This window comes from Sphaerodactylus townsendi, linkage group LG07 (assembly GCF_021028975.2).
Source record: "Sphaerodactylus townsendi isolate TG3544 linkage group LG07, MPM_Stown_v2.3, whole genome shotgun sequence".
Taxonomy (NCBI): domain Eukaryota; kingdom Metazoa; phylum Chordata; class Lepidosauria; order Squamata; family Sphaerodactylidae; genus Sphaerodactylus; species Sphaerodactylus townsendi.
Window position 1 is genome coordinate 118,918,028 of NC_059431.1, and position 15,413 is coordinate 118,933,440.

General features: G+C 47.2%; 1 protein-coding gene across 1 annotated transcript in view; it reads left to right on the forward strand.

Moving 5' to 3' along the window:
• KCNMA1 (potassium calcium-activated channel subfamily M alpha 1) overlaps window positions 1–15,413 on the forward strand; it is a 657,488-nt gene that overhangs the window by 265,703 nt on the left and 376,372 nt on the right. The window contains exon 3 of the mRNA XM_048504456.1: window positions 4,934–4,995. Coding sequence (XP_048360413.1) covers window positions 4,934–4,995 — 62 coding nt within the window. The remainder of the gene's footprint in view (window positions 1–4,933; window positions 4,996–15,413) is intronic.

Genomic DNA, 15,413 nt, shown 5'->3' on the forward strand with positions numbered 1-15,413 from the left:
CCCCCCCCCCCCCCACCCCCCCCCCCCCCCACCCCCCCCCCCCCCCACCCCCCCCCCCCCCCACCCCCCCCCCCCCCCACCCCCCCCCCCCCCCCCCCCCCCCCCCCCCCACCCCCCCCCCCCCCCCCTCACCCCCCCCCACACCCCCCTCCCCCCCCACCCCCCCCCCCCCCCCCCCCCCCCCCCCCCAACCCCCCCCCCCCCCCACCCCCCCCCCCCCCACCCCCCCCCCCCCCCCATCTCATAGCCTGACTTTCATAAAGCATCTTGTGATGTTCCGGAGCATGAGAAAGAATCGAAGCATGAGTGACTTTCACTTCCACTCTGCACACTGCTGGGTTCTGTCTGAAAGGTACAGAGATGTGCATTTTCTCGCAGGTTGAGGCGGAAACAGAAAGCAGCACTTGCCCTCATGCGGAAAATGCGCATCTCTTCCACTTCAGATGTGGATGGAAACCTCGGCAGAAGCACAAATCATCCAGGTTTCCTCTCTGGTTGCTTCTTCCGAGTATTTCAAGTAGATCGTCTGCTCCCCGTGACCCTCCCCACGATATAATAGGCATCACTGAAACCTGGGGGGATGAGTCTCATTTTTTTTGGAATACTTTTTATTAAGTTAAAATAATGGAACAACATTACAGGAGGATATATCGAAAGAAAAAAAATCAACATATTTCTTATTTCTCCTTATACATTCTTTCTTATCTCCCAAATTAGTTAAAATTAAAATAACTTTATACGTGTTTCTAACTGAGACTCTGCATGGTCCTGTCTTTTTTCTTTTATTTAAAAGCCGAGTCAAATCAGCTTCCGTGGCGTGCTTCCGGGTCAGTAGTTGTCTGTAACTTCCTTCCTTCACCTCCGGGGTTGTCTTCTGGGGATTTCCCTCCCCCCCTTTTTTCTATGTAGTTCTTATTTATCTCATATAAACAAATATAGAGAAGTAAAGAAAACACAAAGTCAGTGTCTTATAAACTTAAATCAATAGAAATTCGCCTTGTTATCGGATCTCTTTACTGAAACCATATTACTTCACCCAGTGTTATTTATTTATTTATTTATTTATTTATTTATTTATTTATTTATTTATTGTTTCAATTTCTATACCGCCCGATCCCCGAAGGGCTCCGGGCGGTGAACAACAAAATTCAGCAACAAACAGGAGCAAATCACACATACAATATAAATACATAAGCTCCATCTCATGTCAACAATAAAATAACTTTAAACCAGTGAAAACAGTTTAATACATAAATAAACAGACGTCCAACCCCAGATTTAAAACCTAGCCCCAGAAGAGGGGGGGGGACGGTGGGCCCCTCAATATGAGGGGACCCTGATGTAACAGCCCCCAAAACAAGGGGCAATAGAGAGCAGTAGGGGGCACTGCATATTCAAATTGATCTATAATCAGTTAGTTATACTTCTAATCCCTTGTCCTCTTTTTACTATTACAGTTTAGACTCTATCTAATCCTTACCTATATTTACAACTATGTCTAACTTTACAAAAAACGATAGAGCTAAAATAAAAATTCAATAACTAAATATTGTTTTTTTCGTAGTCCTTTAATATTTACTCCTCATTCTTCTTGCCGGCATTCTTCTTTGTTTTCCATACTTTTGTAACTAAGAGGAAACTAAAAGGGGATGAGTCTCATGATGGGAACATAAGAATTGAAGGGTATAGCCTGTTTTAGAGAAACAGATCAAATAGGAAAGGAGGAGGAGTAACATTATACATAAAAGATTATTATAACTGTGAGCAGGTCCATCACTTAAATCCTGAGAGCCAGATTGGGACCATTTGCGTAAAAATTAAGGGGGAGAGAAACAACTCTGATCTCACTGTGTGGGTCTATTATAGACCCCCATTCCAGTCTGAAGAGATGGATGAGGCATTCTTGGAACAGATGACCCAACTTGCACAACGAAGAGAAGCAGTCGTAATGGGAGATTTCAATCATCCGGACATTTGCCGGGAGTCAAACTCTTCCGTGACAATCAGGTCTAACACATTTCTCACTTGGGGTCTCTTCCAACTCTATGGTTCTGTGATTCCTGTTTGTCCAGAGTTCCCCATATACCTCCCAGGTTTATCTGTAATTCTGAGTGTTCATTACAAGAGGGGAAAACATTTTTCGTCTTCTTTTGCCAATTAGGCAGACAACCCACCTTTGACCTGACTTGCTTTCCTGCGTGGTTGATCGGGCAAACCGGTTAACTGCATCTAGCCTAATTTCTTGAGAACGGAGTGGAAACTTCTGAGAGGGAGATTTTAATTATTTTAATTGTGACGTCTTCCAGCAGTGGTAGAGAGCCTCTCGTGTTCAAAGAACATCACAGCTGTTTCCATTCTTATTTTCGTCACATAAAATATTGACTTTTATCAGTCTCGCCTTGTCCTCGCATCTCAGCCTCAGCAAGCTAGCAGGAAATGACACGACAGAGGTGTCTGCAGCTGTCAATTGGTTTTTCTGACGTCTGTCAGATGCACTACCTTAAATCATAGCCTACTGAGACTAGTAACCACATGCTCTGAGGGTGCCATTTCAATCGTTTCCCAGCTGTTTTGGCGGAGATCTTCTAACTGGAGGTGCTAGGAGCAGCAGTGGCGTAGTGGTTAAGAGCAGTGGCTAAGAGCAGGTGCACTCCGATCTGGAGGAACCGGGTTTGATTCCCAGCTCTGCCGCTTGAGTTGTGGAGCCTTATTTGGGGAATTCAGATTAGCCTGTACACTCCCACACACGCCAGCTGGGTGACCTTGGGCTAGTCACAGCTCTACGGAGCTCTCTCAACCCCACCCACCTCACAGGGTGTTTGTTGTGAGGGGGGAAGGGCAAGGAGATTGTCAGCCCCTTTGAGTCTCCTACAGGAGAGAAAGGGGGGATATAAATCCAAACTCTTCTTCTTCTTCTCTTCTACTGAGCACTGATTCTGGGGTTTCTTTTGCATAGGAAGCATTGCTTGATTGTCGAAGGCTTTCACGGCTGAAATCACGGGGGGGGGGGGGTGTGGAGTTTCTGGGGTGTATGGCCGTGTTCCAGTAACATTTTCTCCTGACGTTTCGCCTGCATCTGTGGCTGGCATCTTCAGAATGCCAGTCACAGATGCAGGTGAAACATCAAAAGAAAATGGTGCTGGAACCTGGCCATATAGCCTGGAAACCCCACAACACCCCATTGCTTGATTACTGAGCCTGTGAACATGGCTTAGTTCAGTGGTGACGAACCTATGGCACGGGTGCCAGAGGTGGAACTTAGAGCCCTCTCTGTGGGCACATGCAAACAGAGTGCCCCCCACATCTAGGCTGGCCTGGGCTGCTGGGCTCAATTATTAGCATTAAACCTAAGACCCAGTTTTGGGGAAGCAGCCCTGTTAAGCGCTGTTAAACCCCACTGATTTTCATGCAAAGAACTAAAGCATGATCCTTTACCTGGGAGTAAGCTCGGTTGCTGGCAATGGGGCTTGCTTTTGAGAAAACCCTCCTAGCATCATGATTCACCCATTGGAAGAGTTGCACGGTTGCTTCAAAGCAAAACCACAGACTACCACCAAGCCTACTCCTGAGTAACGCACGCCTCGGAGCCAACTGTTTTTTTCTAAACTAAAACTTCAGTATTCAGGTTAAATTGCCGTGTTGGCACTTTGCGATAAATAAGTGGGTTTTGGGTTGCAATTTGGGCACTTGGTCTCAAAAAGGTTCGCCATCACTGGCTTAGATAGATCAAAAGGGGGGGAAGGTCAGAGCAGAAAGATTCTCTGCTCGAGTTGAACTTACAAGAATCAGGTTTTTGCTGCAGTAAGCTTATAGATGCCTAAGCATTGACCACAAGCTAGCTAGCTTTTGATCTTCATATCCTGAAGTAGCTAACAGGTGTCTGAACATAACCCCAAGCTAGCATGTATTAGCTACATCCTATGACAGTTTCGAAAAAGATCTGCTGGTGTTTTTTTTTGCAATAGTAAGAAAAGTTCTTTGTTCTGTAACATTCTGGGTAGCCCCCACCTCTTGGCCACCATGAGTTGCTATGCAGAATAAGTATTAACCTTGCTATTTAGCTTTTGTAACACGGGACTGTTTGCCATACAAGGTAGCACCAGAGGGGTGGAAATTGACCAGTTAACTGAGCAAACTGCGCCCACTTATGATCTCTATAAAAGTGTATGCACGCCCTTGATCTGGGTCCTGAACTCTCAGGTACTCAGATAGCTATCTGTTGCTGTTATCAGGCCTGAATAAAATATCTTCCTGACCAAGAAACGGCCGCCCTATTTGCTTTTTGACTTTGTCTTGACTTGTGACTGTGCCTAGGACAGAGGTAACAAGCCTGAGCAAGACAGATTGATTAGAGTTGTCAATTGCGGGTAATATTAAAGAACAGCACATTGTCAATTACATCATCAGATACAGGTTTGTAACCACCAAATAATTTGTCATTTGCAGAGGCATATCTTGGAAAAAATGGAGCCCAGGGACAAAATCTGTATTTTCTCTGCCACCACGCCCCCCCTCCTCAGGTTGCCCAGGTTTACCGCCCAGAGCCCAGGTCTGCCACCTGGAGCCTGCTCCAGCATCCAGGTCTACTGCCTGGAGCTCATGCTGGTGTCCAGGCATACTACTTGGAGCCGACACCAGCATCCAGGTCTATGTGTGCCCGGGTACATGGGTTACCCCACTTCCCCATAGGTGGCATGCCCCTGGTCATCTGGATTTTTGGCCTTGAGTGTGATCCGGACTGCTTCCAAATGCATAGATTACCAACCTGATGCGTCAGCCAGGTCAAACTCTACAAGGGGTGTTGTTAGTTTACAGAAGGCAATTAAGACGGCGCTGTGAAATGTTGTGGGCTGTTTTCTCTCTGCCTTTTGAAATGTAACACTCAGTGATTCACCTGTTTCCTGTAAGGTGACTGTCTTCTTCTCTTTTGCAGGTTGTCTTAGTCTTCGCTCTTAGTATTGGTGCTCTTGTAATATACTTCATAGATTCGTCAAAGTGAGTATTCAAATACATTTCCTTTTTTTCCCCTCCTCCTTAAGCAATTAGGAGACTTCAAATGGCTTTATACTCATCGCCTGTTTGTGATAACAGAAGGGAGGTTTGGAGGAGGGGGGCGTGGGGGGCTTAAAATATAGCTCAACTTTACAGCCTTGTTTTGAAAGGTATTGGGGGAAAGTTCTTTCGTCATGGAATTATTTCTCATCTTTTGAGAGAGCAGAGGGAGGGAAATGATTCCTATTTTTTCAAAGGCAAACGTTACAGAAATCCTGTCCTTGTGGTAGTCCATCGGACAGCTTTCCATCCACATTAAAAAAGAAAAGAAAAGCAGAATGGCTAAGAGAGAAAAAAATCTGATTTATGAAAACCTGAAATCGGTATGACTCATAACATGTATTTTCTGGAGGACAAAACTTGATATTATGTAAATGCTCCCCTACAGCTGAAAGAGATTTACCCCTTTTCCCATCCAATACATGTAGTAAAACTTCTCAACATTGTCGTATGATGCCAAAGTGCTCCATGTTTCTCCACTGCTAATGTGGAGCAAGAACCCGTGAGCATTCACACTAACAATCAAGATGCTCTGGTGGTCATTTAACCCCAACGTCTACTGGCCCCAAGAATCCCAGCAATGCTTTACAAAATTGATCTGATAAACTCCTTCATGGTCACTTAGAATGGCGGGACTGGACACAGGAGCGTGAAAATGGCCAAACATTTTCTTCTGGACTTAATGGAGGATGCTTGTTTAGGTGGTATAACAGTAATGCATACTTCAAGTTCATCATAATGCCTTCCTGTCATTCCTATAAGGCAGTGTTTCCCAACCTTTTCAACATCGCGGTACCCTTGACCTCGCTCTTCATATCTCAAGGTACCCTTGAGGTTCATTTGAATTTTTTTTAATTTTTTTTGCATTTTAAGGGTTTTTTTCCTTTTTTGGCCTGAAGGTGCGGGGAGTGGCAAGCAGGGGGAGGGGAGGGAAAGCAGCATTGACAGCCGCGTTGTTTGTTTGCCTAAATTCAGCATGGATTTGGGGGGATTTAAAGGGAAAGCTCCCTTTAAATCTACCCCCCCCAATCCACACCGCATTTAGGCAAATAAAACAATGCTGTTTTAAATGTTGTTTAAAGGAAGCCCATGAGGTTTCCAAACACCCCTCCCCCCGCCCCTTCAAAATCCATTTGATTCCGGGGGGGGGGGCAGGCGGTAGCATTGTCAGGGTACCCCTGGGACGTGCTCATGGTACCCCAGGGTACCATGGAACCCTGGTTGAGAATCACTGCTATAAGGACTATCATGGTTTGATTCATGGGACATTATAACTTCCTATCAACTGTTTCACCTGTCAGATGACCAACTAGGGCTGTGGTCTTTATATAAACTATGTCCGGGACTTCGAGCACTCGGATAACGGTGATGAAATTTGAGCCGTTCATATGTTTTAGGGATGATCTATTAAGCAGTTTCAAGCACTTTGAAGTTCGGTATGACACAGTTTATCCCGAAGTTCCAGTATCAAGGAAGAATTAAAGTGGTTCAGTTTGGGTGGGTCGTGCATTTTTTCCAGGGTTGTATCTGCACTCTGAAAGTTTATACACATGCAAACACAAAGTAAACTGAGAATGGAATTAAAACATGTTGTAAATAAATTGGGGGGTTTTAAGTTGTCATTGTGGTTTTTTATATTGTATAAATTGTTTTAGTGTTATTTATTGTTGTTTTAAATGTAGAAAGCTTCTTATGATGTTGTGTTGCTAACCTGAGCCCTAGGGGATGGGCGGGGTAAAAAATCTATAGACAGATACACGGATGGATGGACACGAACGGATGGGTGGACGGACGGACGGACTGTCTGTCAGGGAGTTAACATAACAACACAACACAAGCCTTTATTGGCATATAAAACAGGACAAAATGTTAAAACGAAACAAGGTTAAGAAATGCAGTTAAAATTACTAATTTCCAGTATAAAATTTGCAACAGTTTCACAAAAGAGCACATCAGAGCTGTTCAGGAGATTGGGTATCTTATAACACTCATGCCACTGAGAACATTGCAAGAAAATGGAATTCATCTATTTCATGCGTATCTTATCATATTTAGGGCATGCAAACAGAGAATGGTCAAGTGTTTCAACTGTAACCAGATCACAAGAACAAACCCTTTTAGAACGTTCTATATTCTTAAATCTTCCCTCCAGGAGAGCTGATGGCAGCACATTACATCTTGCAGGGAGTTGAGATTGGATGTAGTAAGAATGGTAGCCACATCTGGTGGGAATGGCCCAGCATTGTGGCAGATACCCGAACTTCTATCTGGCAGTCTGTGCCACATGCTGAAAAAGCAGATAGAAAGAGGCATAAAGACTGAATCACCACTACATTTGTCTGAGAGTTAGCTCTGTGTAGGACTTAGGAGTCCATTGAGCTTTCTCTGTTTGGATGTGTACTAAAAGTCCTGCTGCTGCTGGCCAGTTTGTTTGAGTGAGGCAGTTCTGTTTGTCTGGGGTCGATTGCTGACCCTACTTTCTGCTGTGGCTGTGGTTGTTGAGAGGTGGGGGCTGTGAGGCTTTGAATTGCAGGACTCCTTCCCACCAGAGGCAGAATTGAGGCAGGCTGGGCTGGGAGGCAGAGCTGAGGACAGAGGGCGAGGGCTAAAGGGCTCTTGGCCTGGGGACCTATAACTAGTTCAGAGGCTTTCAGATTGCACTGCTTGGGGCTTTCCCCACTCACCTTCTGCTGCGCGCCACTCTCGCGCCCCCTCAGCGCGCGTCATTCCTGGCGCGCTCTTGGGGTTCCCCACGAGGTGCCGTTTCTTCAGCGCCAGGAATGACGCGCGCTGAGGTGGTGCAAGAGCGGCAGCGTCGGGGCAAGTGGGGAGCGCCGCTGGACCCCACGCTACTTTCCCGGAGTAGCACGCAGCAGAAGGTAAGTGGGGAAAGCCCCCTTGTTGTCACTCTGAGCTTAGCTAGAAATTTGGTCGGGTCTGAACATTTCAGGTTAGAAGGTGAGCATTCATTTGTCGGGGATTTTAGTGGAAGACATTTGTAGGCGAAACCCAGCGTTCTGTTTTAGTACCTACTTGGGTCAACTAACTATGGGTGGTGAGGGAATTGCTGCAGTCCCCTGTAACAGCTGTGGTATGTTTCTTTTTTTCCCTAGAGCTATGAGTAGCTACTCATGCAGAGTAGCTACACATCCCAGAGGGGAGGGCAGAAGGGACTGCTGACTGCCGGCTGGGAGCCGGGAAGGGGGGGCAGGCCTGGGGGATGCGGCTTGGGGGGTGGGGCCCCATCCCCCCTGAGTCCCACCCCCAGGAGTATCAGGGGCAGCACCCAGAGAATGGCTGTCTCTGGGCGCCATTTTCCCCACATAAGCTTCTGAGGGTGGCACTTTGAAATGCTCGCCTGGGTTCCATAACTGCTGATTGAAAATGAGTGTGTTTTCTGTTTTCTGTTTGTACAAAGGAACTTTCAGAACTGTCGGAAGTAGCACCACTTCTACCGCTGGACAGCTCTGCCACTGTGAGCGTTTCCCCACTTACCTGCTGCTGCGCGCTACTCTCCCCAAGTAGCGCGGGGTCCCCCGGCACTCCCCATTACAGGGGCGGCGACAACGCAGCCGCCCTGACGCTGCCGCTGTCGCGCCCCCTCAGCGTGTGACATTCCTGGCACCTTTTGAAACGGCGCCTTTTGATGGCCGCGCGCAGAGCTCGGGGTCGTGGGGAAGCCCGGGCGCGCGTCAGAAATGACGCGCACTGGGAGTAGCGCGCAGCAACCACTCACCCAGGTAAGTGGGGAAACGACCTGTGTTACCTCCTTGCATGTCTGGACCAGGCCTTAGGTTTATGGACCCACAGCAGTGTTGGAATGGGGGATGGACATGGAACGGGTTTTTCCATGCTGCTCTCTGGAGTATCTCAGGAGAACAGAATAGTTGCAGAACATGACCCCCACAGGGGATTGCCCCTTTCCACTGGCGCTCAGCCCAAAGCCTTGTGCTGATTTATGTGGGGATCAATTTCAGTAATGGTTGCCTGATGAAAAGGAGATGATCCTTCAAGAGAGACCCTTGACCAATTTCTTGCCCAATCGGCTTCTGTCCAGGACCAACTCCCTGCCAGCAATCTGGAGGAGATCAACCCCCCCCCCCCGGTTATCTTGCAGATTTGGCTATCTGTGTTTGGTTTCTTCGCTTGCTTTGTTTCTTTGTTTTAATTGCGGTCAAGCTACGGCGATCCCATCGGGTTCTCAAGGGCCATCTTTGTTGTAGCTGGCTTTTATGATGGTTTTTAGGACTGTGCAGCCTCTTGGATCTTGCGTGGTTGGAGAGACGGCTAACAAATGTCAAATTCATCTCTTTGCTCTTTCTACAATAGCTACATGATCCCTCCAAGTTTTCTTTATTTGTGAGCTCAGTCAGGATCATTGACAGTGATGGGCTTGCTAGGTCTTCACGGAGATTTGGGAACTAGAGAGAGATCTGAACCCTGGACTCCACAACTTGCGTCCAACCCTGTGACCGCTTACTGGTGTCAACGGAAGGGTAGAGCCAGTGGTGGGATCCAAAAATTTTAGTAACAGGTTCCCATGGTGGTGGGATTCAAACTGTGGCGTAGCGCCAATGGGGCTGGGCAGGGCACAATGGGGGCGTGGTCGGGCATTCTGGGGGCGGGGCATTCCTGGGCAGGGCTGTGGCAAGGACGCAGCCGCTGCGCCGGTCCTTGGGCAGGAAACGCAGGCACAGGCTGCCATGCATGCCGGTGCACCTCCTGCTAGACTGCTTCAAGTTCTGCGCGCTACTGCTGAGAGGAGGGGCATAACTAAGGCAAAAATCACGTGGCAAAATCACCCATTAGTAACCCCCTCTCGGCACACACAAATAATTATTAATCTACTCTCGGGAACCTATGAGAACCTGCTGGATCCCACCTCTGAGTAGACCCAGACCATAAGGGTGATTTTGGAAGCTGAAGGGGCCACTGTCTTCCAAAGGAGCGATCCCCAATTTTTTTTGGAGCCCGTGCGCACCTTCAGAATTTGGACACAGTGCGGTTGGCAAAACGGTAAGATGGCTGCCATAGAATTGCTGCAGCATCAAGCCGAGGCAGGCAACAAAAATGACCTTCAGTTGTACCATGAAGATTCTTGTGCTGTGATGTCAGCTATGACTAACGCAGCATTTTTTTAAAAAAAATCTGCTCAGCCAATCAAATCTCCAACAATCATTAGCCCTACCTGGCGCTGTCCACTTTAGAAAAAACTTGGCAGGTGCCAGGAAAGGTGTCAGCGGGCGCCCGGGTGCCCAGAGGCACCACGCTGAGGGGCCCCAATCCAAAGAGCACCCGCCCGGCCCAGCTCCTGGAAGGTCTGACGGCTGACCCTGACAAGGACGTTCCGTGGAGTGTGAAGGCAGAGCTGCTTTCCAGCGTTACGGAGCTTTCGCAAGAGGCTGAAGCGGAGGATGAGTCATTTGTTCTCGCCGGAGCCTCTGTAATGGCCAGTCAAACTTCATGACTAATGCTATCCTCCCCTCCCCCCCCCGAAAAAACCTCCCCCAGTATGGATAGGTGGTAGGATCAGTACGGACAGAGCAGATTGCCTTTGCTTCTGTCCCTGAAAAGGAAGTAAATTCTGCCTCCGGTAGTTTGCATCCTGCACGGTCCCCCCCCCCGTGCCCCCCCCCGAGCTCTGCCATGGGAGGCTACTTTCAGTAAGTGGAAATTTTTCTGCATTCACGCAGTGGAAACAATTCATTATCAAGCGGGCTGCTGGTCATGTCAGTGGACTGCTGGATATGAAGAAGAAGAAGACGACTAGTTGGATTTATATCCCCCATTTCTCTCCTGTAAGGAGACTCAAAGGGGGCTGACAATCTCCTTTCCCTTCCGCTCTCCACAACAAACACCCTGTGAGGTATTTTTATTTATTTATTTATTTATTGAACTTATAGGCCGCCTCATCCCCGAAGGGCTCGAGGCGGCTCACGATACGGCTGTTCTACCGAACAGCAGTCAACAGCATAACATCAACAACATAAAACACTGAAACCCATTAAAACATATGCAGTGATTACAGACAGCAATGAGCTATAAAAAGGTAGGTGGAGCTGAGAGAGCTCCGAAAAGCTGTGACTAGCCCAAGGTCACCCAGCTGGCGTGTGTTGGAGTGCACAGGCTAATCTGAATTCCCCAGATAAGCCTCCACAGCTCAGGTGGCAGAGCGGGGAATCAAACCCGGTTCCTGCAGATTAGAGTGCACCTGCTCTTAACCACTAGGCCACTGCTGCTCCTGCATCAGTAGCAATTTAGAGACTGTGAGATGTTCTGGGCATGAGCTTTGGAGAGTCAAAGTGCCCTTCATCACACAATGAAGGGAGCCATGAGTGTCCGACACTCACCCTTTTACAATCTTGTTGGCCTCAGAACTGCTACTTGAATTCACATCATGGTCTTTTACCGCAGATCAAAATGGCTCCCCTCTGAGACTATGTTAGTGTGTGACGCCTGTGTCCTCCTCTCAGCCCCCAGCCTACTTGGTCCTGGTCCACCATCACTCAGAAATATAATAGTGTCGAAGGCAGGAGTAACTTTCTTGCCTCCAGTACAGAGACACTGTTGATACCTGTACATTTCCCAGAGAACTGTACTTAGTATCTTCTAAGCTGTACTTGGTATCTTCTAAGCTGGTTATCTAATGACACCAAATCTATAGTGTCATTTACCTGAAATCCTGGCTGATTCCTTCAGAGCCATTTGCATGACTCTACTTCACCAGACCAACAGGACCAACCTTGTGTGATCTACTGCTGTCTAAGTCCATTTAAATCAGTGGGTTTAGAGTGGCATACCACCGCATGGAATTGTTTTTAGGCGAGGGGTGCTATTCAAGAGTGCTGCTGGCAGGGGCATATCTGCCAGAGGGACATGGGGTATCACAGGCCCGGGCAGCGCTCGCTGGCTCTGGGCGGTAGACCTGGGCGTCGTTGCCAACTCTAAGGTGGTAGATCTGGGTGCCATTGCTGGCTCCAGGGGGTAGACCTGGCCGCCTTGCTGGCTTTGGGCAGTAGACCTGGGCGCTGTCAATGGCTCCAGGCAGTAGACCTGGGCACTTCCCTGGCTCTAGGCCTGGGGTCTTCAAACTATGGCCCTCCAGATGTTCATGGACTACAATTCCCATCAGCCCCTGCCAGCATGGCCAAGTGGTAGGGCTCATGGGAATAGTCTATGAACATCTGGAGGGCCATAGTTTGAAGACCCCTGCTCTAGGCAGTAGACCTAGGTGCTGTTGCCGACTCCAGGTGGTAGACCTGGGTGCAGTTGCTGGCTCCAGGTGGTAGACCTGGGTGCCATTGCTGGCTCCAGGTGGTAGACCTGGCCGCCTTGCCGGCTTTGGGTGGTAGACATGGGCACTGTCAATGGCTCCTGGCAGTGTACGGTTCAAGCACATGCCATTTCTTGCGGGGGGCACCCCCACGTGATGAAATGGCGTGGGCCAGGGATTTGGGATACCCCATGTCCCCATTAGCCACTGCAGTGTATACTCCATTTTTAGTTCTTTCAGATCCTGTTTGCTTGTGGTAGGGTTACCCCACTATCTATATTTTCCTTGGTAGATGTAGAGGTGATTTAAGTAAGGGCGATTTCTGCAGAACGTGTCGTTGTGTAAATCTGTCTGGTGCCAGTGGATTGGGTTTCACTAGGTTTTCTGCGCACGTTTGTGTTGCTGCCGGACAAAGGTTGATAGCGTTTCCCTCCTTCTGGGCTGGATACCCCAGCCTTCAAGTGGTGAGGCAGGAGTAAATTAAGATGCAGATAGTGGGGATCCAGGAATTGGGGTGTATATGTTTTCCATACATATGTTTTAAAAATTTATGTTTATTTTGATAATGGGAAAGACAAGCTATAACCATTACCGTATCCCGGGGGTGGTGGGGGTACACAACAACACAAGCCTTTATTGGCATATAAAACAGGACAAAATTTTAAAACAAAACAAGGTTAGGAAATACAGTTAAAATTGCTAAAATTACTAATTTCCAGTATAAAATTTGCAACAGTTTCACAAAAGAGCACATCAGAGCTGTTCAGGAGATTGGGTATCTTATAACACTCATGCCACTGAGAACATTGCAAGAGAATGGAATTCATGTATTTCATGCGTATCTTATTGTATTTAGGGCATAGAAACAAAGAATGGTCAAGTGTTTCAACCGTAGTCCTATCACATGAACAAACTCTTTTAGAACGTTCCATATTCTTAAACCTTCCCTCCAGCAGAGCTGATGGCAGCACATTACATCTTGCAGTAGCCAAGGCTCTCCTCTGGGTGGGATTAATGAGCAGACGGAGATCTGCTGCCATAATTCCACGCTCGCATGGGATTAATAATGTAGTCGGAGAACAGGTTGTCTTGGCAGCACGAGTCAAATTATGAAAATCAAGATCCAAGAGCCTATTCTTAACTAGTCTGAAGGCACCCACCTTTGTGAGCATAAGGAGTGATTCCAAGGGGAAACCAATAGCTTCAACCTTTCTAAAGATCAAAGTATACCATTCTGAAATAAAGTGATCTGATAACAGAGAGGGAATGTAGCTATTGGATCCCACTAGAAAATGTATATGCAGCCAATATTTTATGGCCCTTATCCATGCCAAGGTTTCTAGAGTTTTTTGGCCCATCCCAATGCACAACGCAGCACAAGGCACACATCTAGGGAGCCCCATTAGTTTCCGAAGGAATTTGGAAGGGTGGTGGGGGTGTTGTTGTTAAGGGCCCTAGCCGTGGGCAAAAAGCCCCAGACTCACAGCTGCTGACCCTTGCCATAGCTTTGGCTTCTCTCATTTGTGGGCGGGACGGTCTCTCTCCCAGTGCTTCACCATAACATCTTCGTTCATCAGACCAAGATCTTCTGCAGATTTTGCTAACCTGCAAAAGGGCGAAATCAACGACTGCCCGTTAATGTGCGTTCTTCGTTGGGGCTCTTGCCTTGTGGAACGGCCTGTCTGTGCGGGTCAGGGAGGTTTCCACCCTCCTGGCTTTCTGCAAACATTGGACCATTCAAGAGGTCTTTTCTGCACTCATTACAGGACTTTACTGTATACAACTGTTCGCAGACTTATGGGGATAAATGATTAGGGGTTGTGGCCTGTACTTACCACACTACAAATGGGACCTGAGCATATTAAGTAGCAATACCAGAAATAAAAAGCACTGCCAGTCCTGCTGCTTAAGAACACAAGCACATAAACTTCCATACTTATTACTAATTTACTAAGTGAATTGAAAAGTGAAAATAAGCGCACTGTTGTCTATTGTAACGTTTGGTATTTATGTAAATTCACGGCTGTTTTAGACAATAGACAACAGGGCACTTATTTTCACTTTTGAATTCACTTAGTAAATTAGTAGTATTGAAGTTTGTGTGTTTGGGTTCTTAAGCAGAAGGACTGGTGGTGCTTTTTGTTTATTGCGTTGCTATTGTGGCCTGTACTACCTGTACAACTTATTGTGAGTAAGATCCTATTATGCAGTTTGCACCACTTAATGGTTCATCTGAATCCTTAAAGTTCAGTTTCAGTTGGGGTGCTGTGTGGTTTCCGGGCTGTATGGCCGTGTTCTAGCAGCATTCTCTTTTGACGTTTCACCTGCATCTGTGGCTGGCATCTTCAGAGGATCTGATGGTAGGAATGGAAAGCAAGTGGAGTATATATACTGTGAGGTCAAAAGGTGAGGCCCTCTGAATAGAGTAGCCTGGTATGTGAGTCACAAAGAAGTCTGTAGCCTGGGAGTAACAATGAAGATAGCAAGGTCAATAGGTGAATGCATCTGAATAGAAGTATCCTGGTCTTTGTTTCCTTTGATTGCTATTGTCTATAGTTGTCCTGTGTTTGTGTGGAGCTGATTAGTCACTGTCTTGATTCTAGAGTTTTTCAACACTGGCAGCCAAATTCTGTTCATTTTCATGGTTTCTTCCTTCCTGTTGAAGTTCTCCATGTGCTTGTGAATTTCAGTGGCTTCTCTGTGTAGTCTGACATAGTGGTTGTCAGAGTGGTCCAGAATTTCTGTGTTTTCAAATAATATTCTGTGTCCAGAAACCCGGAAACCACACAGCACCCCAGTGATTCCGGCCGTGAAAGCCTGCGACAATACTCTGTTTCAGTTCTTTCTGGTAGTTCCAGACTTTGAATATCCTAATATATTTGGAAGAGCCCTTTTTTTGTGATTGTACTGGCTCACCAGGTGTATTTTTTGGCTTTAAGTTCCTGCAAGAAAGACAGACTATAAATAGCAGAAATAAAAATAAAAGAAGAAGAAAGAAACCATTGAGGCTTTGTGGGAAATGGGCCTGAGCCACCACAAGCCACTAAGTAGGTTTTAGATTTTTTTTTTGGCCTCAAAAGTCTTTTCC